At 39.0% G+C, this 24,181-nt stretch overlaps 3 protein-coding genes across 6 annotated transcripts; 2 read left to right on the top strand and 1 right to left on the bottom strand.

Moving 5' to 3' along the window:
• Positions 1-413: 413 nt before the first annotated feature.
• LOC141903905 (tectonin beta-propeller repeat-containing protein 1-like) lies at positions 414-10,569 on the top strand. Its single transcript, XM_074792281.1, has 23 exons — positions 414-523; positions 695-993; positions 1,503-1,688; positions 2,132-2,254; positions 2,371-2,493; positions 2,581-2,761; positions 2,836-2,942; positions 3,011-3,136; positions 3,506-4,916; positions 5,333-5,460; positions 5,805-5,951; positions 6,048-6,206; positions 6,296-6,441; positions 6,519-6,649; positions 6,884-6,977; positions 7,069-7,159; positions 7,242-7,315; positions 7,431-7,487; positions 7,589-7,763; positions 8,023-8,254; positions 8,543-8,649; positions 8,729-8,848; positions 9,308-10,569. The coding sequence occupies exons 2-23, from the start codon at positions 760-762 to the stop codon at positions 9,437-9,439; spliced, it is 4,284 nt and encodes a 1,427-aa protein (XP_074648382.1). The 5' UTR covers positions 414-523; positions 695-759; the 3' UTR covers positions 9,440-10,569.
• A 195-nt stretch (positions 10,570-10,764) lies between these two features.
• On the bottom strand, positions 10,765-17,276 carry LOC141904784 (alpha-L-fucosidase-like). Of its 4 annotated transcripts, none has more exons than XM_074793447.1 (8): positions 16,912-17,276; positions 14,965-15,071; positions 14,750-14,880; positions 14,469-14,602; positions 12,739-12,836; positions 12,033-12,165; positions 11,785-11,955; positions 10,765-11,395 (listed from the first exon to the last, which is right to left on the bottom strand). In XM_074793447.1, the coding sequence occupies exons 1-8, from the start codon at positions 17,265-17,267 to the stop codon at positions 11,140-11,142; spliced, it is 1,386 nt and encodes a 461-aa protein (XP_074649548.1). In that variant the 5' UTR covers positions 17,268-17,276; the 3' UTR covers positions 10,765-11,139. The 4 variants fall into 4 exon arrangements, with proteins under 4 accessions (XP_074649548.1, XP_074649549.1, XP_074649552.1 ...); XM_074793448.1 differs by lacking the exon at positions 12,739-12,836 and adding an exon at positions 12,587-12,684; XM_074793451.1 differs by lacking the exon at positions 16,912-17,276 and adding an exon at positions 16,057-16,672.
• On the top strand, positions 14,005-23,987 carry LOC141904783 (pre-mRNA splicing regulator USH1G-like). Its single transcript, XM_074793446.1, has 3 exons — positions 14,005-14,031; positions 17,552-17,736; positions 21,214-23,987. The coding sequence occupies exons 1-3, from the start codon at positions 14,023-14,025 to the stop codon at positions 22,628-22,630; spliced, it is 1,611 nt and encodes a 536-aa protein (XP_074649547.1). The 5' UTR covers positions 14,005-14,022; the 3' UTR covers positions 22,631-23,987.
• Positions 23,988-24,181: the final 194 nt, after the last annotated feature.

Below are 24,181 nucleotides of genomic sequence, written 5' to 3'. Positions count from 1 at the left end.
TGTGAATCGTATAGCATCCATATAAAATGGCATCGTATGCGATCAAAGATTTGTCACCTTTCTCGACGCATAAGTTGGGTATCCACTTGTCCAAGGACCCAGTGGATGCCGCCAGGTGTGGCTCTGGGGGCTTTGATGCATGGGCCCCAAACGGGTTCACCTCTGACTGGGCGGGTGATATCCAAAGATCGGATAAATTGGACGGAGATAATAGAATGTTGGCTTTAAACGACGAATATGATACATACTTTAAAAGATAGTACCAAGTACCGGTATTGAAAAAAATTATTTAAAAAAACGACCGAGTAACTCACCTGCACATTTAATTTGAATTTATCGATATTCCCGCGTGAGCTTATTGTCGGAGCAATCCTTTATTACATTCAATTCAATTGATTTGTTTATTCCGAGATACGGAACCCGGAAGTAAAATTTTATTTCGAAATCGTGCCAATTTTGCCCAATTTTCTGTACGTTTTTTATCGTGAAAGTTGAAAATAAAAACAGGCGTTTCAAGTGTATGGTACGTATTCCTTCTCTTAAAAATAATTGGAGCAGCTGTCATCATAGCCTTCCACTTCCAGATTCTTCTTTAGTCCAGCAGGACCAGATTTCTCAGTCTCCTCTCTGTCATTAATCCTGCTGCTGACTTCTTCATATGCATATAGTATACTACATTTGATTCTGATTGCAGCAGCAACTTCCATATCGAGAATATTTTGCTAGAAACTCTTGTGAGGAACAGAGCTGCGATGACAAATGCCACCCTCATATCTGTGGGCGATTGGAAGTTACGGTCGTATTTATCACTTGTCGACGTCGAAGGCTGAATGGGAGGAAGTCAACAGAAAATGGCAGCGAATTCGAGGATTCAAACGTGTTTCAGCTCACGAGGGATTGGCCTGGGCGATCGGTAGCGATCAACAGATATACGTTTACGTACATTTGACTGACGTACCGATCAGACAACAAGAGGTCACTTATGAAAATGAGGTAGGCCTTGGCCTTTTGATAATGTGAAAAGTTTATTTATCATTTTGCATATCTTACATTAGGCCTATGTCATTCGGATCTTAGTATGCCAGGACTAACCCTATTGGATTATCTAACTTCATGACAGGAACACGGCCTTTGAAGTCACAGTTTTGAAGTTTGGGGGTGAACTGTATCTTATATCGTCCAGTATCCTAGGTACTTATATATAAATACTGGACGATCTAAGCTACAGTTTAGCCCAATCTTCAATTACAAGCCCCTGTGTATCTAAAGTGTTGCCCGCACATTGTAGGCTACTGATAGTGAATGCAATAAAATAGGTCTACCAGTTAGGTAGTTGCCTTATCATTAGTGGTAAACATTTATAATCAGATGGGCTTATACTAACATCCGATCATGTAACTAGACCGCAGACAGGTTACTGACGAGAGATACTGAATAGAGTAAGCAGTTAAGTAGTGGTCATAATTATATCAGCTATTCATGTTTTTTTCTATGCGAAATAGAGGTGGACCCCTCTCAGCGGATACTCTGGAAAGAAAAAGTTCCCGGTTGATCGTTGGAACTGGAGCAATGAAGACGGAACTAAGGAAAAATGCAAGGATACGTTCAAATTACCGTCGGACAACTGGGAATGGGAAAAAGATTGGTTTTTAGATGAGAATTTGAAAGGACACATAACAGATAAAGGGGTACGGTACATCGAGAAATATCTATGATCGTTTAGAAATTTGATGTATGTCCTGATTCATGGATCATGTCATCCCTCTCAGTCAGACATAGATTTGATGGATCTGATCGTCATCAATTTAAACGGAACTAATCTTATAACTAATCTTGAAAATATTTGCAGTTTCACTGATTTCTGCAGGGTGTGTACTAATCTGGCAAAGTTGTGGAACGAAACTGATAATACTTATTTTCAAGGCATTAAATGAAGTTTTGTGTCTGACGTTATGGAATGTTTTCTCAAGTTTTATAGTACCGTGGCCCTAGTATTGTTTTCATAAGCTTCAATTCTACCTTGATGATTAAAAGCTCATACCTCAAATCGCTCTGGAAATTTGGCACAGGAAAATTGAAGAGTGCAAATGGTTTGAACCCTGTTTAATGACGATCGTGTTGTGTATTTCAGGGATGGCAGTATGCTACTAATTTCTACAGAGATTATTACCCGGAGAAAAAGTGGAATTCATTCGTTCGTCGACGGAAGTGGATTAGATATCGGCGTTATATAGCTGTCGATACCTGGGCTCGAGTGAGTATACTTTCATCCTTTTAGAAAATCGCGATATATCTTTCATAATGGAAAATATCTAAATTCTGCGTTACAATGAAATGATACAAGTATCATGCTGTTTGTATTATGTACAGGTGCCATCTGCAAACCTCAATCCTAAGATTGATCCGTTCATTGATATTGCTGTTGGAGGTTATCAATTGCCTAATCAACCTTTAGGCTTCCTAGCAGTATGGGCCGTCACATTCCATGGCAAGGTGAGGATTTTGAAAACCGCTTCGAAGTCAAACTCTTCAGTTCTTTTGTAGAGGAGGAATAATCGGAAAATGTATTCTATTTTTCAGATTTTGTATCGTGAAGGAGTTTGTCGTCAGTCGCCCGAGGGTGATTTTTGGAAGGTAGTAGTCACTGACATGGGTAGAGAAGTAACCAGCATTTCTGTCGGGCCAATGGGTTTAGTTTGGGCAATCACGTGGGATGGGCAAGCTCTCGTTCGCTCTGGTGTCGCTTGGAACAATATTATCGGTACGTTGTCGATGAGCTCTAAAGCAGCATCTGGCGCTTGGTCCGAGTCTAACGATGATTCGTAAATAATTCAGGTGATGCTTGGACAGAAGTTGATCCACCGAGCGTTGATGATGCTTGTCGACTCTCACAAGTTGCCGTAGGAACCAACGTCATTTGGGCTGTCAGCAGAAATGGAAAGGTATGAAAACAGATTGCTTTCATCGCTTGTCCGAAAACTTCTACGTAAATGTCTGATGTCGTTTGTAGGTGTGGTTCAGAAAAGGAATACGCTTCAATTTTTCCGGAGAAGAACACGCGCTCTCCGAAACTGGTACGAATTGGATTGAAATGGTTGGTGAAATGAGCATGGTGTCTGTAGGCCCTAATGACCAGGTACAATAACATTATTCAATTAGGCAATACATGTAATTTACATTTGCAACATTGATATGGATTTGAAATTTTATGTTGATGAACAAGTGGCTGTCTAATTCAATGGATGAGAAAACCCCAAATCTTGAAATAAAACTAATTATGGAGTATTTGGACATTTCAATGCAAATCCTATGAGCTATTTTCAAAACAGATTCCCCAATGATATTGTTATAATTGTTCTTGGGAAATGAATCTGTTTTGGATATGACTCATCAAAATACTTCATTTGTTTTACTATGTAATTGTGGGTTTTTTCTTCGATTGAAAATGTTACGGTGATCGTCAGGAATGTCAGCATCTATTTTCGATAGTGCGGTTTATTTCTAGGTGTTCGGTATCGGGGCTGAAGATCGTTGCGTCTATTTTCGTACATGTGTCACTGCTCACGATCTCAGCGGTAAAACCTGGAAATGTATCTCATTACCGACAGTAATGAAGCCTCTGTACAACATCGCGAAATCAGAAACCGGGTCTTCATTTTCCACCGCGACGGAGCTCAGCTCGAACTATCTATCCGTCGGATCTGAGTCGTATTTGCGCGGTAAGAGTCCTAGTTTATTGAGTATGGGAACCCCGCCGTCGCAGGATGGTTTTACCCCGAATTCCTCTCCGGCTACGGAAAATGCAGAACATTTCCCGCTGGGAACGATGTGCGCGTTATGTTTTCGAACTTGTCAACACACGCTGACTTTCATCGGCGGAAAATTTCCGTTGCTCGAAGCAAATAAAACCGAACCAGGAAAGTGCAGTTTTTGCGGCGAAGATTTGAAACCTATCACCGCGATTGAACCAGAAAAACATTTCGATACATCCGGCATCGATATTGTTGAAGGTGACGATTCTCCGGGTGAAAGAGTTGCAGCAAAATTGGATTGTATTAAAATCCAATGCGATGCGGAGGAGATGAGTCAATTATCAAATCAAAATGGTGCTCAATCAAAAATATTGGCTTTTACGGCACGAGATGACGCCCAATCAAAAGATGAGAATCCGAATGAAATTAAATCTGAGACGTCCACCGGTTTATTGCCTTCCGACGTCGACCAATCAAATCGGTCGGAAATCGCTGTTAACCAATCACAGACGATTAACGACGAAACGAATTCGGCAATGAACGAATCGATTCAATCAAAAAACAGCGTCGCCAGCGAATCGGAATCAACTTCACGAAGCCTCCTGCCGGCGATTGATCGTCTGTCGTTAAACGAGAGTTTATCGTCGTGCGCGTCGGATACGATTATCGATTTCGTGAATTGTTACGAAACGAGCGTAGAAACGACCGTCGCCGATTCCATTCAACGTTCTACGCCCGAGAACTCGCTTACAAACGGCGTCGATGATAACGAAACCGACGCCGCTGATTTACGAATGGTCGAAAATCCGATTAAGTTTTACATTTCCGACGAATCGGAACCGACGAAACAAAGTACTTTAATAACTGTGTCGTCTGTTGGCGCGATCGACGATCACCGCAGCAACGCGACAACGGAAGAAGAACAGCTCGACATCGATACGAGTTTGAATTTTGTCTCGTATCGTCGGTCGTCGTATCGTCAGACGTCACCCGGTGTCGATAGACCGGATAATCCGTCCCCGTTTACGGACACGGATGAAAGCGTGTACGAAGACAGCGATAATAAGATCGGTGAAGATAGTAATAATGTTTGGGTGTGGGTGAATGGTTCGGGATGCGTGTTAGATTCTACTGTGAACATTCCTTGGGTTGTAAAACATTCCGGTAAGTAATTTATACGATACCAGGGTCTGCAGTTTCATGAAAAGGTCTAAGCTTGTAACGGGTAAGTTTGAATTGTTGTCCTCATTGATGAAATAGCCAATAGCAATTGAAGCTAATTGTAGAATAACCCATACACTCCGATGTGGAGAATAGATAATAAGTTTAAAACCAACTATACGCAAAATTCTAAAGATTGAAAGGGTGTTTAGTGTGTATTTATAAAAATTCAAAAGACGCAATGTTTTGAACTATAAGAGGTGGGTTTGTAAATCAGGTGAGTTTGTAAATAGTGGATTCTAAAATTGGAGTTTCACTTTTTCATGAAACAACTAGACCCCTATGGTCGTGTTAAACAGGGGCTCGACTCGAATCGGGTGTAATTGTGAATGAATTTCATCTGATAACTCATTTTGTAGAGAAGCTACGATCGTCTCCTTCTACGGTTGATATTGAAGCGTGTCGGGCAAATCTACTTAGACAGTTGCACCTACGTAACAACCGTGAAGTACTTAGATTCCGTCATTACGAACGAGCAGTTGAGCAGGTGAACAATCTCAATCAACCCAGGGGCAGATCTAGGGTATAATTCAGGAAGGGACGCGCCCTGAAATGGGGCATAATCAACATACAGCACCCCAAAAGAAAGCTCATCGGAAAATATTAACTCATTTTTTGGAAATACAGAGAAGAATCTTATGAATTTAAACTTTTTAGGTATCGATGTGTTTGATATTTTTCATTTTCCTGGAAAATTTCAGAGGAACTTGACATTTTTAGGAAGAGGTGCACATCCCCTGGTCCCTCCCCTTGGATCTACCCCTGCAACCACACAGTCTCAAAATACTCATAAAAACACTTAATTCTATTCATGATTTTGAATGATTTTAGGGTTCGTGGGTGAAAAAAGGAAATTTACAATGGTTGCAAGCAGTTGGCAGACGTAAAGTGATCGACTGCTCTGTCGAACTGGAACAAGTATCAGATTCGTGCGATGGCTACCTCACTTTGCATTACTCCTACAAGAACAAACAAAAGGTGAATTTCATTACGGACCTGTCCTTCGATTGTGTGACATAAAACATCAGTTCATTTTCGTGTAACTTCATAGAAAATGTTTTCTTCAAATGGCAGCATTTACAAGTGAACTTGAAGGATGTGTTATGTATTTGTCGAATGAACCACACTGAGCATAGAGCGGTATTCGGAATTTATACATGCCTTACAGACAATTCTGAATATAAACAACCGATTCAACTGAAGGGTCCTACAGAGAAAGAATGCGATGATTGGGTGAGTTTTAGTATCGAGGTTAATACTGCCGATACTTTAGGCTTCACTGCTCCTTAATAACTCGGAATCTGTGTTATTCTTCTGTTTAGATGGTAACAATAAGTACGGCTTGTTCTCAGTACCGAGGAGAAAATCAGGCCCCGAGTGATAAATCAGTTTGGGCGACCACGAGTGTGGGGGATGTTTTTACTCATTCGGCTGAACCAAACTTCAATACAATGCCTCTTACTGAAATGTAAGTTATTTGATTCACTGATCAGTTGCAGGTTTAATCGGTTTGCGTATTAATCATTGGTTTGTATATTATTATAGGTATTCGAGGCAGATCGGTGGCCATCTAGAGATTGTTGAATCAGGTGCTGGAGGTGCAGTCACTTGGGCTATCGGAGTTGATCGTAAAGTATGGGTTTATACAGGAGGCTACGGTGGAGGCGTTTTCAAAGGTCAGCCATTGAATGATTCAACAATCATTTAAACATCTGTTCCAGATGACCCAGTTCCACATTAAACAGTTCCACAGTTGTGAGCGAAGATTTGACTCTGAGTTAACTCATCGAAAATGAACTAATTTTAACGCAGAGTTAACTCTCACTCACAACTGTGGAACTGGGTCCTGATGATGTATGTATCATCAACGAGGTGTCTCGGTATTACACATTTATTTCTGCCTTTTTCAGATGTTTCCGATAAAATTCATGTTCAAATTGATAAACGAGTCATGTCAATCTATGAACATCAAAAATGGCACTTCCTTATGGGATACACAACTAGGTAGGACTTACAGTATTTCACTGATATACTTTTGAAAATGCTTATCAAATAAACTGATCGTTTGCATCCATTTTGTTTATTTGTTTTATAGAGGATATTTATTGGGTGCTTGGAATGATAAATCAAGTCGACAGAATATAGATAAGGATAATTTCCCATTACCTATGGGTAATTTCAATTGGGTAAGCAGAGGTTGTTATTCGTCTATAGAAATGGCTAAATTAGCGTGGAACACGGGGTGTACAGTGTCTGTTTTATTTGTAGACGACTGATTGGAGGGTTGATTTTACTGGTGAAACTGATAAACAAGCATGGCAGTACGCTCGTAACTTTTATCAGTAAGTATGATAAACACATGTATTCTACATCTATCGCGTGGTGACTGTATTTTACGATTCTCCACGTTCTCATCATCGCTTTTCCCGGTTATACAGAATTAATTATCAATTTCAGTACTTACCACGGAGTCCGGTACTGGAATGATTATGTTCGCAAAAGGCGCTGGATCAGGTAATTGTGTTCTCCTAAATGCATTTTCTACACATCCATGATCAGTACATATAAGCTGTTGAATAGTAAACTATAGCTGAACTCATTATTTTTTTTGTTAGAGAATGTAAAGTGTTCACGTCGGGCCCGTGGTTAGAATGTGGAAATATTCAGCTGCAGGATATTTCTGTTCAAGTAGATCAGGTATCCTCTCCGAACGATGTCATCGCAGTCTGGGCGATCAGTCAAGATTGTAGTGTGCTTTGCAGGATGGGAGTAACTCGAAACAATCCACAGGTACGTGTAGCAACTAGAGGCAGATCTTAAGCCATATTTGCATCGCTGTTGAGAGCTATCGGCCCTGAGGCAGAACTATTTTCTATAATAAAACCCACAATATCAATATTTTACATAAACCCCTAAAGATGGGTTGAAGCATTCTATCCGCAATGTCAAGTTAAGATTTATTTGTGGGTCTAAAACCTAACCTCATAGTCTGCATCTATAGTCTAAATTGATTACTGTTGTCTGATGGAAAGTTATTTTCTATGTTAAGGGTGAATATTGGCAGCATGTCGCCACTGACCAGCCGTTCGTATCTATATCAGTCGGTGGAAATTATCGTATCTGGGCTATTTGTAAGGACGGTTCAGCATATTTCAGAAACGGAGTAACCAGAGTGAATCCTCTCGGCTCGTGTTGGTTTCACGTGATTTTACCTTCCTCTGGTTCGAAATTACAACAGATATCTGTCGGTAGAACACAAGTGTGGGCAGTTGATGAAACAGGTTTGTACACATTGATTCTACAGTAAAAACTCGGGTGTAAGTGAACGTGTAATTTCCATTATTTCAGCAATTTGGGGTTTGAATATTTGTCTAATTTAGGCGATTTTTCATCTTACAAATCCGAGAGAGAGAGAGAATTTGTTAGGAAAATGAATGGGAAATTTTCAGACCTCATTATTTTCGCCAATTTTCCGATCAAGACTGGTCCGACTTACACAAGTTTTACTGTATTTGTATCCAGTTTTAGTAGAAACTTAGTGAACAGCTTTCACTGTTATTTTATTTCAGGTGGTTTATGGTTTCGAAAAGACATCACGATAACGTATCCGGAAGGAACGAAATGGATCTCGGTTTGTCGGAATATTGATAAGGTTTCCGTCGGGCCTGAAGACCAGGTAAACACTATTCATATTCGTTTACTGGAGATGTTGAAATCGGTGGACATGTGGGTGATGAATTCTTGTTGAATTTTAGGTGTGGGCAATCGCCTCGGAAATCGGTCATAAATCGGACAAAGTGAATGGAGTTATTTGTCGACGAATTGGAATCACTGAAAATACTCCGATGGGAACTGACTGGGAACTCGGAATAGGGGTAAGTCATGTGGTTGCGCAGGGTCCCTACGGATCAGTCATTCCTGAATATAAGGAGTTTTAAGGGAAAAAATTTCAAATTTGCATCATTTTCATATCCCAATTACTGTAGACTCCTCCTAAATCGGTACTATTTATCTCGGTAAACAGTTAATTCGGAGGTTGCGTTAGCAAATATCATCCTTGACTTGAATAAACTCGGTTTCTGATTCATTAATTGGTAAAATCACTGTGTCACTATTGGTGTAGTCTACAACTATAAATATTTCTAATTGCATATTTCTCAAAATTGAAGTTTAAAGGAGTTTTGGGCATTTTGCTCAAATTAGAGGAGTTTCAAGCACCTTTGAAAGAGTTTTTAAGGAATCAAGGAGTCGTAGGGACCCTGTAAAAGAATTAACTCATAAATAAATAAAACGAACTGAAGAGATTGACGGAAGTTTAATGTTTTGATTTTCAGGGAGGTTGGCAGAATTTATGCGTTCGCGCTTGTTGTATGAATAAGAAGGACACGGATACCGATTATAAAGATGATGTCACCGCTCACGATCCTAATAATGTACTGAATCAATCGACTATGTTGATCTGTTAAACCATTGATATTGACTAGCTGCCCGCCTTCAGATGAGTAACATTTTCTCCCCTACCCACTGTTTCCCTCCTAACTTCCTTCCCATATATTTGAGTGTACAGACAAAGTCAGTAATAACAGCATCTTCTTTGATGCTACTTACTGCTCACTTATTGCCGACATTTTTCAAAGAAAAAATTTGCTCGATCAAACTCAACTTCAATGAAAATACCATTCTTGATAATGCTGACAAATTCGTTATTATGCCATGTTTTTCAATGGTCCCAACAGTAGCATTATAACGGACTTTTACTGTACTCGGATTTATAGGGTCACCTCGGCCTCTCCCTCCCACCCTCCCTCCCTCCCTTCCTCCCTTCCTTCCTGCCTCCCTCCCTTCCTTCCTGCCTCCCTCCCTCTCTCCCCCTCACCCCAGTCTAAAATTGCCTTTCCCTACCTGCTTTTAAACCTTTCCCTCTTGCCCTCAGTCTAATGAACTCCTGAAACTCTCCATCTCCCACACCACTCTTTCCCTAGTCTATGATTTGTTCGCATTGTATTAAGAGGCTAAGCGTTTGTTTGTTATTAATTGTTGAGTTGCTGTTTGCTAAATGAAAACGTTTTGACCAATATAATCTGACTGCTGGCAGTGAGTGTGAAGATTAATCTAAACTAGAATCGTTGGAAGAATTCCATGTCATTTTTTTACACAAATCAATCAGGGATGTTATTGTATGATCTGTGTTATAACGTGTTGTAAGCTGCTCTCGGTGGTAGACTTTTACGCTCGTGATCATGAAGATTATTTTTCATATGTAATTTCTACGCGAAGGTGTGGTATATATTTAACATGTAATTCTAGATATGTTTTACAACAAAGTTAATCTTTTTGGACCTTCCAAAGCAATGAATGTAGTTCGAGTAGAATTTTATATATGTTTTTTGCAAATGCATGGTATAAATTATTTGCACAAGCCTACGTGTAGTTATATATGAAGAGCATTATAGCGTTATCGGTAACTATTACACATAGAGCAATATACGTTCTAACAACTGAATAATAGTGATTTGTCTCAACTGTGATCAGTTTATTTGTTATTCAAGCCTTTGACATCGGATATTGTGCAATTCAGAAATAAATCTGTTTTAAAATGATTGTATTTGATAAAAACTCCACAGTTCAGTTCTTTTTTTTCTGCGTTCTGGGTCAGGGACGAGGACACTCGCTATAACACCATGTCTGTCAGTGTTTTGCTATACGGCCTGTGTTCAATCAGTTCACGATAACGAGTTAATCACCCACCAAAATCAGAAAAAAACTATGTTTTTTATGATATATTATTATTATTACCTTTATTGATAGTTCAAAACATCACAATAATTCCCATTGATCACTTTACAGGAAAGGTGAGATCTTTTATATACAAGAGACCTTTTATACAGTCACACTACAAACTGTATGATGATACAAATATATAAATATATAAAACTAAATCCCTTATGTCACAACTTGTATATCAGAGATTTTTTTAAGTCTATATAAATAATTTTTGTTTGATCTGATTTCTTTCTTTGTTAAATCAATTGATAATTGAAAAGATGACATGTATAAAGGTTTAATGGTTAGCAATTGAAAATAGATGACATCAAAGTTAGGGACGCTTACAGCAGTTGATCATTAGTATGTACATAAAAAGAAGATCGGAATAAGTACAAGAAAATTAATGGAATGCAAGATATTCAAGTTTGAAAACCCAGGCCCACTGACACGGCATATCATACGGTGACATTGGAGGGATGTGGATTGTGATACCACCTTTAGGCCCGGGCAGCCATTTGAACGGTTTCGCTACACCTAACATAGTAACGGTAGTACGCGTAGTCGGCACTGGTGCTCCCAAAAACAGATCTCCTTTCGGCCAATCGAGGACAATAGCGTACGCAGCAGTTCCATTCACGGTTTTCTGAGAAGTATACCTGAAATTGAGTCGTAGAGATTAACCCTTTCAGTGCGTCTACACCGCAGTGCGGTGTACGAATCAGTGAGGGATTTTGCTAGTACACCGCACTGCGGTGTATTGATTTAATTAGTAATTAGTAATTATCTCTCTTGAAAGAAGGCAGCACCTGTCAAACATAGTGAAATATTAGTAACTAACAATACACCGCGCCACGGTGTAGACGCACTATAGTGGTATTCCCGTTATTCAACACACTAGGGTGGAATTTTTCAGAATTTTTAAATAACCTTCAGCATTATAGGGTATTGATTATTCAGCACTGAAAGGGTTAATGAAGTGACTTTCCTCAATGAATGATATCCTATAGAAATGCCACGTTCTGCGGTACGAGTAACAGATACTGACCAGACTCCCTTCGTGACGGTATCGTTTTGATGAATCCAAGGTTTACTGGCGTATATAGCTTCACCGTTCACCTTCAGCCAGTCTCCCATCTGTCGTAGACGCTCTTCGAAAATCGGCATGATACGCCCGTCGTGAGTCGGCCCGATATTCATCAACAGATTACCCCCGCAGCTATAGATAAACAGCAACATAGAATATTTAAACACGTTGCTCGGTAATTCAGCTCAAACGTGTTATCGATCGCGTACCTGACGGTTTCAGCCAAAGTCTGAGTAATTTCATCCATGGTTAGATAATCGCTGAGTTGAGAATTTCTCCTGTAACCCCACGATCCACGGTCAATTGTCATACAGTTTTCCCACTTATGTTTCTGTAAAACTCCTATAGATGATGAAATAGCGAATTTAGAAATATAATCACGAGATTCTTCATTTCTAATGTTAAGCCGCAATCACACAAGAGTTGATGACCTGGGCCAACTGTTGAAATGGGTCAGTGCCTGTTTGATACATTTGGCCCGTCCAAAAATGTCGAACCAGACCCATCCCAAATTTAGAAAGGGTCAAATTATTGCGTGTGAATGCTAACAGGTTCTGTAATTGACTCACCTCACTTGCCACAGCACCGTTTTGATAGCATTTTAGTAACGAGTGAGTGATTTCACACTTATTAGGGCACAGGCCAAATTTGGCTCGGGTCTGATCTGAGCCAGTTTGACCCGGGCCAAATCATATCCGTGTGATCGTGGCATTAATAAAGCTTTACTAGTGTGCAGTGTTAAATAGTTATGCGGTAGTTATACCTGGGTTATATCTATCTGAACAAGTGTAGTATCCACCGTGTGCGCATAGTGTCCCTTTACCCCATCGATCATTAGTTACGATGGAATCTTTAACGGGACTGAAATAAGCAATCGTTAAGAAGAAGCATTAGTTATCGTGGTTATTCGTGTACCTGGGTCGTATTTATCATTGCAGTCGTAGAATCCGCCGTGTTTGCAACGCGCGTCCGAACCCCAGCGGTCATTTGTCACGACATAATCTTTTACTGGGCTGAAAAGATTTATAAATAGATGGATTTGATATGCAATTTGTTTATACCTTTTGGTATCGCTTGCTATCAAAATGGATATCTACCTGTGTATAAGGCCGAGGCTATCCACCACCAGGCTAATTAGTTTCCAATTATGTTTGAACAATAAAAGGCATTTCAAATAATGTTTTACATAATCAACCCCGTGCCATATCTCTCATCAACCTGATACCTGTTACATTATTCAGATGAAATACAGTTATAAAACGTAGCCTAATAATTATTTCAAATGATAGCACGTTTTATAGATCTTCTGAAGAAAGCCTCTTCAGTTGCTGTATTTCACCGGGAAAAGTGGTTATTCATACATATTTCCGATAACAGAGTTTTGTACAAAATGGATAATAATAATAGTTGCGATAGGCTTCATCGAGCAAATGTGGCAATTCTGAAGCAGTCATCCTGCAATTTACAGGAATATGTTCTTAATGGGACTCGGGAACTTGTGAAGATCTCACGAGCTGACTTAATTAATTCGATTATTATCTATCTCAAGAGTGGATTCGATTGGGTTTTTCACATCAGAGTAAATCGTGCCTGATATGGAATTTAGTTTCAGGTTTTAATTTGTTAACGCAGACGGCGCAGTAACGCACAGAGGATATTCTCCGTGAGACTTGTCTTCGATAAATGCATAGTCAGCAGCGTGTATACTGAGCTACATGCATGAATGAATCAATCGACCTGGCTGCATGACGTAGAAATAATAAACGTCGATGGTTATAAATCAAACGACAGCTTCGGCACATTTCATTAAACCTGAAATCGGGAATTAATACTGTACAGTAGGTAGGACTAATACATACATATAAATATCCATATTCTAATCTATAGTTATTTGAATATCACGACAATAAAGGTGCAATGTAGACTTGACATATTTTTCGAGTGCAAAATTGCCTAAAACGTGGCGCTACTCATGTTTTTAAAAACGCTCTTAATTTCAGTGGAAAAGTGGATGTTTCTCACCGATTGCGAGACATGGATCGTAACAGATTAAAGTTGAAGAGAGCGATCCTGAATTTGACGTGAGGATTATAAACTAGTGTCGAATGAGACCTCGCGTACCCATCAATAATGGATAGATTAAAGAGACTGGAGGAACGGGCTCCATTTATGAAGATTACGAGACGCCCGAGATTCAACATGAAAAAGGTGAATATAATTGAGCTTCAATGTAACTACCAGAACCACGGTATATTGGGTAATATTAATACTGTATGATATGTGCTGTACCATTCATAAATCAATACCGTTTCAGTCGTATGAGTGAAGTGACAAATTATTTCATAACTGCAGGAACCTCTCCTGGGAGCAGGTTATAAAACATTTTCACTCTATTATTAGTTGGCTCGATACCATAGTGTGATATTCACTTTTGTAATTATGTAAAGAAGATTAAAGCGATCAGGTTTCATTGTCACCAAACCAGCACCAGTGAGCCAGCTTTCATGAGAAAATCAATTTAGCTTTTCGCGTTTTATTTTCTGAGTGACCTTAATCCTTGATATTGAATAATTTTTCAGTATTTCATTAGTCTTCATGATTTTAGAATGAACCTAAAGTTCTGTGTATTTAATAGATTTATCTACCTTTCATTGTAAAGCCATGCCAGGAATCCAGTACTGTTCCAATACTTCCAACTAGCTTCCCAATCACCATCAGACCATAAAACCTCTGGTTTAAATGTGTTGATTAATTCATGAATCTCGGGCATCATTTTATTCTGAAAGTAAATCAGGCTTAATCACATTCAAATGGGAAATAACACCCAAGAAAACAAATCTGACACCAAACAGCCCAGTGATGCACATTTTACTTTTCTCTTTATTTCTCCCTGAAACCACCTAAGATTACTAATCAATGAACTTACAGTGACAAAGTCTCTCGTCGCAAAATTATTTGCCTTATCTTGAAGCCACAGTGGATGAAACCATTCGAACAGTGAATAGTAAAGGCCAAAATGTACTTTCGTTTTCTTTCGGATGGAGTTTGCCAAATCACCTTGAATAGAACATTTTATATTAATTCAAGTGTCTTCATACCTGTGAAATGGTAATCATTTCGGTTTAAATGCATTTAACGCACCTACTAAATCCCTGTGAGGACCTGTATCCACTGCATTCCAGTTCCATGAATATTTCCCGCCCCAGTTTATGAAACCTTCATGATGTTTACTGGTCAAAACAACGTATCTACAAAAATATAGATTATGTAGTTTTCAAATTCATTGTTGATCATAACAAGTCAAACATTTTCTTAGTTGTATTTCAATTTCTTTTTTGGGGAGCGGGGTTGAAAGTTCTTTTAATACCATTCACCAGATTTGTGGGGACTTATGCATTAAAAAGTAACATTTAAAAATGAACAGCTAGCTATATGCAAAAACCTTCCACTCAAAAAACCCGAATGGGTGTCAAGGACTTCTATTTCTAGATAACAGCGATCCTATCATTCATATCCAAGGCTTTAACTATTTTATGGTAGAAAATTATCAATTATTTGATCCAGGGAAATGAGCTCAGGTCACATGTGATATAACCCAGTTGTTTATTGATTTGCAGAAGATCCCGTGATTTTAACAGCTGACTGTTTTATTGATTCTAAAACATGTGCTACTGTCATTGATTATCACATGTCTGAAACCTCGATTAAACCCCTGAATGAACTATTGTCATTTGCAATTAATTTTTCCCATCAATAATAAGTATAATATCAAAATGCCAATTCTTTAATTATATACCCGATACATGTTTTTGTAGTTCAACTACTAGTCTGAAAAGTGAAAGATTAGATATATAATCAATTCTAGGTCATAAATGTCCTCAAGTTCAGTAGAATGTCGCGCAAATAGACAAGAATATCAAGTTCAAGTTCAAATTAGTTACGTTGCAGGGCCAATATTTGACATCTAGGGCAACGGAATGACCGCAACTTATATGCTCAACGGAACACAACTTCATTCTAAGTGATAACTACAACTAATCTGCCTTTTAAAGGTATCTAATGTTTCCTTCAGCTTCCTGGTAGGGTAATCTGTAGTCTAGTATCTAACTGTTGTTCCCAAACAAGGGGAACCCGTACATCTTCTGGTATGCGGGCTAGGTCAACTGTTGTAGTTCAAATAATGAAAACATCATGAATCCCCGATTAGGCCCTAACAGAAATGTGAAAACTTACTTCGCTCCTGAAGCCCCTAAAATATTCGCCCATTCATCGGGGTTAAATAATTCAGCTTTGAAGTCGGGCGCAAAATCAGCGTAAGAAAAGCCCGGAGGATAATTCTTATTCATGAAATTCACCGTGCTCGGGGTTTTCGCACCTTTCCACTGCCACCAAAACCATTCCGAGTTATAACTAGGCACTGAGAACACGCCCCAATGAATGAATATTCCGAATTTAGCTTCGTCGTACCAGCTCGGTAACGGGCGCTTATCCAGAGACTCCCAGTTCGGTGAATACTGACCCGATATATCACGAATGTTTATGGATAGCAGGCATAGAACAGCGGTAAATAACAGATACAATTCCATCTTTAACTGAATATATAGGCCTATATTCAATTCAAACAAAAGCAAATGCAAATGCCCCTCCTCGCTCCTCCACAGTCCCGAAATGGAAATTTCAACCGTAAAATATTATCTCAAGTAAGAGTCAGTGAGGCAGAGATAATCTGCTTATCCAGAAGTGAGTTGAATAACAATAGTCGAACTGAATGCCGGCTTACAATGAGACGAATCACGAGATTTTCTGTTTGTTGTTGTTATCATTTTACTTCCTGGTTAGTAGAGACTTATTCACAGGCGCTATTGTAAGGTCACACAATTAAATTAACTTTTATTGTATAACGAAAAATAATTAGAACCATAATCAATCAGACTATCTATTCAGAATAGGAATACATGCTTTAGTTACTTCATTGTGTATGACAATTTGTCAATTAAGAAATAAAACAATCTATTTTAACGCTACTTCAGGAAGGTTGTAAGGGAGGTTCGAATCCCAGTACCCAACAGTGTCCAGTGTCGTACATACCGTGCGCCAGACGCTTCAATTATCTCAGCCCATTCGTCTGGATTAAACAGTTCAGCTTTAAATTGGCTCGCGAAATCTGCATACGTAAAATTCGGCGGATAATTAGCCTTCGCAAAGTCGACTATTGCTTTGTTATGGTTTCGCCATAAATTCCAAAAGAAAGCCGCCTCTGGTGCTCCGTAACTCGGCACAGAAAAAGCGCCCCAATGTATGAATATTCCGAATTTAGATTCATCGTACCATGCTGGTAGTGGACGGCTGTCTAACGAAGCCCAATTTGGTGAGAAACCACAGTTCACCAAGCCCAGGCCAAAGATAGCGATGATAATAAGAACGGCTGCCATTTTAAGTGTCATGAGATTCCATTCCGTAATGTTGTGATGAATGATAGGTAGCGTAATGGTCGCCGTGTCGCTATCCGGTGACAGTTCGCGCCCATGTGCTCGCGTTGTTTACAGCCGGGAACGTACATTGATTGTTTAATCGATTTTGATAGACAGGCAATTAGCGAGTTCCCACAGTCAGCTGTGTACTGTGAAGAAAGTGAACTGGCTGGCTAAGTTTTGAAAAGCGGCGCGGGTTTATTTCATAAGGAAATAATAAGGGATATATATACATATATATTTCTTGCGCTTTCCAGTGTATAGTTGGTCGTATAAGAATGGAAGACCGATTCCACAGAGCTGCCAGGGATGGCTATTTAGATCTGTTACGGGAAGCAACTCGACAAGATTGTGACAGACCCGATGAAGATGGCATGACACCGACAATTTGGGCGGCCTACCATGGCAATTTGGATGCCCTCCGATTGTTGATATCAAGAGGGTGAGTGTTTGATTTAATCATATGCATTTTAAGTAGATTTATTCATAATCCTTTTTAAAAGCTGTGTATGAATGTTCTTTTTGAGCCCTATTTAATTCATTGGACTGGTTAACATTAAGTTTTTATTTAGAAAATGATTTCTACTTAGAAATTGTAAACTAGCTTTAAGATTTTCAGCATCAAACTGATTCATGAAATCAAAACCAGAGAATGAGGGACATTCCTGGTGAAATTAGATGAATTTTTCAGAATTATTTAGATTCAATCAAAGACTGAAAGAAATTTTGGAGGGTGTTTTATATATGTATGGATACGTTAATAGAATGCCCCAAACCCAAGAAATTAAAATCTGTTGTTAACACATAGTGACATTGTCTATCACACCAGGCTGGCCTTTAGTGCATATTCCTCATGAATAAATACATAACACAATACCTGGAAGGGCAGCAAAAACTACAACACAAAGTGTTCATGAACTGTATGACATTTCTTTAGTCAAATAGGAAGCTTTCCTAGTGGCAATTCCACTATAATTAGGAAGTCTCTGCTGTTTTCCTCAGAACACCTCTCCATAATTATAAGTCTCTTTGATTTTATGCTTAATTTTGAGGTATTCAGTTAGTGAATGCTACTCTGGCCTCAGGTTCAGAAAGAAGTGACTTAATTGTTATGTCTAGAACCCTTTGCCCAGTCCAACGCGATTATAATGAAAATACGAAGGTGGTGAATTATAAATCGTATGAATCCTCAGTTGTCCCTATTCCCTGCTCTGAGAATAGTCCGTTTGATGTTTCATGTATATGATATTGAATTGATGTCAGCTGTTTTGCCAGGAATCAAATAGCTATTATATTTCTCTATGTGACTGTAAATGGGATAACGCCATATCACTGATTTCTATTCAAACATCATTTCGACTAAATTAAACTTCTATTTGTGCGGAACTTGAAAAATATTTTGGAAATTCACAGGAAAAAGTATATATTCGCTTCGGTGGCAGCAATAGAAATGGAGGGAGGGAGAATGAGCGAACAAAAAAGGCAGCAGGCAGACGGAGTAGGCTAGAAGTATTTGTGAATGTCTACGTGAACTGCTGCTGAAGTAGATGAGTTGTATTGGTACCGGCCACTTATAACTTAACTCTGCTGTATTGTTTGTTGTCATGTTTCCATAGCAACTATAAAGTCCCCGTACTAATTGTACAAACGTTAATTACTCATAGTGAAATTCTTCGAAAAAGTGGAACACTTATTTCATTGCATTCCATCATATAAAATAATTTGATAGTAATAGTTTTGAGTAATGAGCCATAGCAGCTGTGTTGTTTAGCGCTCAAAAATTGCATCTCTAAGGAGAATTTTACAATGGTCGGAAAAATCCAGGCGATTTCAAAAATTGAAACGGATTTGTCTCTAATAAGTTTGCATTAGAATTTATAAATTGTTCTTAAAATAGGTATTTTCCCTGTTATCTATTTGATCGGTAGATTTTGTTTGATTCGTTTTGGTTTGGTGTCCCTTACGAACCCACTACTTCTACCGGGAAATTCATAAAATGTTAGCCGGTTCGTACCGGCAGTTGCTATTTTATCCGTCGCCTGTTTTTGATTGTTGGTTAGTTTAAGATCCGCTGTGTAATCGGAATGTAAAGTTGTTGCTTAGTTATACGTAATTAAACTGACTCATGTTGTATCAGCGTTTCTCTGGTGCAGCTCACTGCGAGCAAAGATTAATGGTATCAAATCATGCAAATTCTCCATAAAACCGCGTATGAGCAATCGATTTTTCATGAATCCATAAAAACTGTTCGTGTCAGTGAACAACTGTAGGGTCAAATTCTTTCGCAAAGATCTGTTAATCAGAGGTGAATCCGGATCTGTTTCCAGGCTGTCCTTGAGGTTAATATAGGGCCAACTCAAATGACATGGCTGTATCATAGCCGCATAATGCTGGGGCGGTTAAGGGGGGCCTTGGTTTAGGTTGATAAGGTCACTTCCAAATGTAGAGTCTAATTATAAACAATATGGTAGATCTGGATCTGCTGCTGTATGATGAAACTAGATGTGTGATATTCCAGTAAAAATTCAGTCAAAAAACATATCAAATATGATTTCTAACGTTTTAATGTTAACTTAATACATTACATGTACATGAATATCTTTCATGACTTGTGCAAAGATCTGCATTCTAACTAGAATTAGATGGCCATGTGCTAAAATGAATGCCACGTTATGAAATGTGACGGTATTGTATACAAATATCCAATTAATGTTTGGAATGTGAAATAGAAAACTTCGACCTGTCAAAAATTCATCGCTGAACGTATTGATTGCTTCATTGATTTTCAATTAACCGAACGTGAAAAGGATTGATTACATTAATCACTGGTTATTTGTGTGGTAATTTTCTCTGAATTTTCTCTGGTATATTGCGATACCAAAATGTTTGAGGTTTTCATGAGGAAGAAGCATTTATTTGCAACTTCACACTATGATGATGAAATGGTATTTACATGGCACCGATTTCACTGCAATTCAAAGTTCAAAGACGCCTTAAAGTAATCGAATAAACAGGCTTTTGAATTTTTCCAAATCGGGTTCATGACAAATCTTTTTGGGTAGAGCATTTCAAAGGGCAGGAGCAACGAATGTGAAAGATCGTCCGCCAAAGGTACTAAGCCTATAGGTATAATAAACAAATTGTCCGATCCAGAACTAAGTTGACAAGAAGACGAAATGTTTTGGGGAAAAAATTCATTTCTAATCATTCACACTTAGTGAGCGTGTCATTTGCTGTACTTTCATAGTTAATACTTATTATTGTCATGCAGTAAAACTAACAGGCACACATTATATGCACACTGATATATAAGTCGACTGTGGGCGACATTGACTGGCGTAGCTTTTATGTATTTACACATGTATGTAAACCTTCATGCATATTAAATAACAGAATTAATGTCCTATGATGATTCACCAATTGCCAATGGCAAGGTTGGCGGTTGGCAACAGTGTCGGTGAGATCACTAGCAATTCTATGGAACACTTCAATAATTCATAGAAGAGGAAAGTCTTCTGATTCAATAGATATTATAGGCTACAGTTGTTACATTTTATTGGTTTCTAAGGTGTTTGTATGTCGAATGTTACAGACGTCAGTGTAATCTATTGAAAACTTTCAGATGAATGTTTGAAGTGAATTAGCATTTACTATTCCTCTGAATACGTAATCCAAAACAAAATCTGAGAAGAGTTTGATGCGCATATTAGATGAAAATTAGATAACCCCGTATAGGCGTAGACCCCTGAAAAGAAATTTCTACAAACGACACCAAAACCAAAACCATAACCAAAACCTACAGCAATGCCTGTCACAGGCTCTCACCACAGCCTATCAGATCTTTCAGAACTTATGATGATTGTCAAATAGTTGATTGATAGTCCTTTAATTTTACACATGCTTTATCGTCTTATTTCAGCGGTAATCCGGACAAAGCTGATTTACTCGGTAATTCAGCCCTACACTGTGCGGCTGCAAATGGACACATGAACTGCGTTTCGTTCCTCGTGAATTTCGGGGCTAACTTATGGTCTCTGGACAATGATTTTCACACGGCGTTGGACATCGCGGCCTGTAACGAGCACATGGAAATAGTGAAATACATGGACATGGTCGTCGCTCAGCAATCGGCGCGCAATCGTAAAGTCGTACAAAAACTGAAAGAGAAAGCGATTTTATCGGCGCAAAAACGGATTAAACATTACAACAAACTGCAGACGAAAGCCGGGAAAAAAGCGCTGAAAGAGGATAAAATGTTGGCTCATCAACGCGAATTAATGGACGTATCGAACGTGAAATCGAATCAGGTACAAAATGGAAGCCTTTTACGTAAAGGTTTGAATACGCTGCAGCCGAAAAAAGTCGCAACACAACCGAAATTATACTCGGATTATTTCACGATTAACGGCATCGGACGCGACTCGAAAAAGAGTCACAACCCGACGAGTGGAGTCGCGAAACGGGTCATGAATAAAAAGAACAACGTGGGCAGCGGTGGTACGATCGTGAACGGCGATTTTAAGATTTTAGAAAACGACGGAGGCGGCGGCGGTCGAAAATCCGTGCGATCTTTAAAAGGATTACGACGCGATTCGGAAGTTTTGTACGTTAAGAATTCGACGATGGATGAAACGGATTCGACGTCGAACGGAAATCAGCGCCGCCGCAGACTCAGCGACGTTTTCGACGGTAAAAGCAACGTGTCGAGGTCGCAAAGCGAGCCGGAATTCAACGACGATTCGGGCGTCGATTCTTTCGATTCGGCGACGACGAATCCAGCGATCGAATCGGCGAGTTTATTCGAACGTCCCGGATTCGGTAGTTTTGCGTTTTTCAGTCGACCGACCGTCGGCGCGATGCTGTCGATTCCGATTAAACGCGAGGACGTCGAAATCGACGACGATACATTCGACGACGGAAAAACCCGCTTGAACGGCCATGACCCCGTTCCGTCGACTTCTAGAGGTCATGGTTACGGAGTGAACTCGGTAACGAACGGTGTGAGGGATAATTTGAGTATAGGTACGTTAGGAAGTCTCGCCGTACGAGTGAAAGATTTACCGTGGGACGACGATGAAGTGGAGAGTTTAGACGACGACGCGGAGTCGACTGAAAGCTCGTCGTTGGAGTTGTTCCTCGTCGCGAACAATCTCGCCGAGTTCCTCTCGCTGTTGACGCGTGAAAAGATCGATTTGGACGCGTTGTTGTTGTGTACGGACGACGATTTGAAGGAGATCGGTGTTCCGTTGGGTCCGCGACGGAAAATACTCGACGCCGTTCAGAGACGCAAAGACATCATACATAAACCGGGAACAGTTGTTGATTCATATCTATGACAAACAGTATTGATCAGAACTGTATTATATACATATACAGCATTGTTACTATCATTATGCATAATGCGTAATTAACGATGGTTTCCTTTAATTAAGTATAACCCGGTGATAACACTACAATCCTGTATGATCTATACAGATCAGTACGAGAGACTTCAAAAGGACGGATCTAGGATCCTTAGAAGGGGTGGACCTGAAAATTTGAATGGGCACTTAATTTCAAAAGGGCAGATTTTTTAATTCGAGGGCTTCAGGCATGAAACCTTGGCGACCCTCCAACAGAACATTTGGGACAAAAAGGGGCTTTCTGGCTCTTACCAGGGCCAATTAGAATTACTTTTTCATCTTGAAAAAATTGTGTTTGCAAAATATATTTTACAGACTATATGGGGGCAATTTTGAAGGGTCTAGACCAGTGCACACGGTCCACCCCCTAAATCCACCCTTAACTCCTATATGTATTGTCTTCCATCATTTCAACCGTTTGTTATGTAACATCCAATACAGGTAATAATTAAGACTGTGAAGATATTTTTTCGGACCACTTCAGTATATTATCTGTATCATTACCTCTACGGGGCCATACATAGCTGGGGTAGGGGGCAATTACCTCCAAATATTTTGGAAAGTCCCCTTTTTGCAAATATCATTGTTCTATCCAATAGAAATTCAATGTAGAATCCTTCACTTGGGACTGACAACTGACAAGCATATTTTTGTTATAAGCCTAAGCAGAGTTTTTTTTATATCAGTTTTTGACTTTAGTTGCCCTTTTTTCGGATTTTTCTGCCCCCTACATTCGAATGCTGCTAGGTACGGCCCTGCTCTATTAATGGTTTGTTCATTATCAACTCTCAATTCAGTTTAAATCGATACTCAAGACTCTGTTAATTGCTATTGATCGGTATGTATGAGCTTTGAATTATTTATTATTTCACTGAAAGAAAGTCCTGTGTAACAGCCATCATATAGGCCTTCATCAGAACAGTAAAATATGCTTAAGTTGCCGAAGAAATTCAGTGGGATTAGCTGGACTACGGCCATTTGATGCATAGCTTTAGCTGATAGTAATAATAGTTATTGTTCATTTTTCGACACAATTTTTCATCTAAATTTGATATAACCAGTAAACTGTATATTTGAAGTGTACCAGTCTTAAGTTGATCTACATCATTTTTCCATATGTTTGACCTCAAATTGTAGCACATTTTCATAGATTGATGGAGTGATTCTATCTTTGCATTTACTGCTGTTCATTGAAACAATATGCTAGATTTTAATAACTATGTATTATTGGAGCAATTAGTATTACCACCATATTTATACTAATTTTCAATCAATTGCTGTAAATGTATAATTGCTCTTGATCAGTAGTTATTTTCTCCTAGCTTCACACAAATTCAATGTATTTAATGATAGATGAATTTTTATACATGATATCGATCATAATTTATCGTTTTCTGTATTATATTGAAATGATGAAAGTATGTAATAAATTTTGCAGTGTTTTTTTCTAAAGTATACTAAGTGCAGTTGATTTTTATGACTTCA

This window comes from Tubulanus polymorphus, chromosome 4, assembly GCF_964204645.1.
Source record: "Tubulanus polymorphus chromosome 4, tnTubPoly1.2, whole genome shotgun sequence".
Classification (NCBI taxonomy): domain Eukaryota; kingdom Metazoa; phylum Nemertea; class Palaeonemertea; order Tubulaniformes; family Tubulanidae; genus Tubulanus; species Tubulanus polymorphus.
This window is presented reverse-complemented; position numbering and strand designations above follow the sequence as displayed.

Bases quoted from the DNA above. Each gene is read 5' to 3' on its own strand.
- LOC141903905 (XM_074792281.1), top strand. From the start codon at position 760: ATGCCACCCTCATATCTGTGGGCGATTGGAAGTTACGGTCGTATTTAT. The intron at 6,650-6,883 runs GTCAGCCATTGA...TGCCTTTTTCAG, and splicing joins CGGTGGAGGCGTTTTCAAAG to ATGTTTCCGATAAAATTCAT. The intron at 7,316-7,430 runs GTAAGTATGATA...TATCAATTTCAG, and splicing joins TACGCTCGTAACTTTTATCA to TACTTACCACGGAGTCCGGT.
- LOC141904783 (XM_074793446.1), top strand. The intron at 17,737-21,213 runs GTGAGTGTTTGA...GTCTTATTTCAG, and splicing joins CGATTGTTGATATCAAGAGG to CGGTAATCCGGACAAAGCTG.
- LOC141904784 (XM_074793447.1), bottom strand. From the start codon at position 17,267: ATGACACTTAAAATGGCAGCCGTTCTTATTATCATCGCTATCTTTGGC. The intron at 11,956-12,032 runs GTACGCGATCGA...GTTTATCTATAG, and splicing joins ACTTTGGCTGAAACCGTCAG to CTGCGGGGGTAATCTGTTGA. The intron at 11,396-11,784 runs GTCAGTATCTGT...ACTCAATTTCAG, and splicing joins ACCGTCACGAAGGGAGTCTG to GTATACTTCTCAGAAAACCG.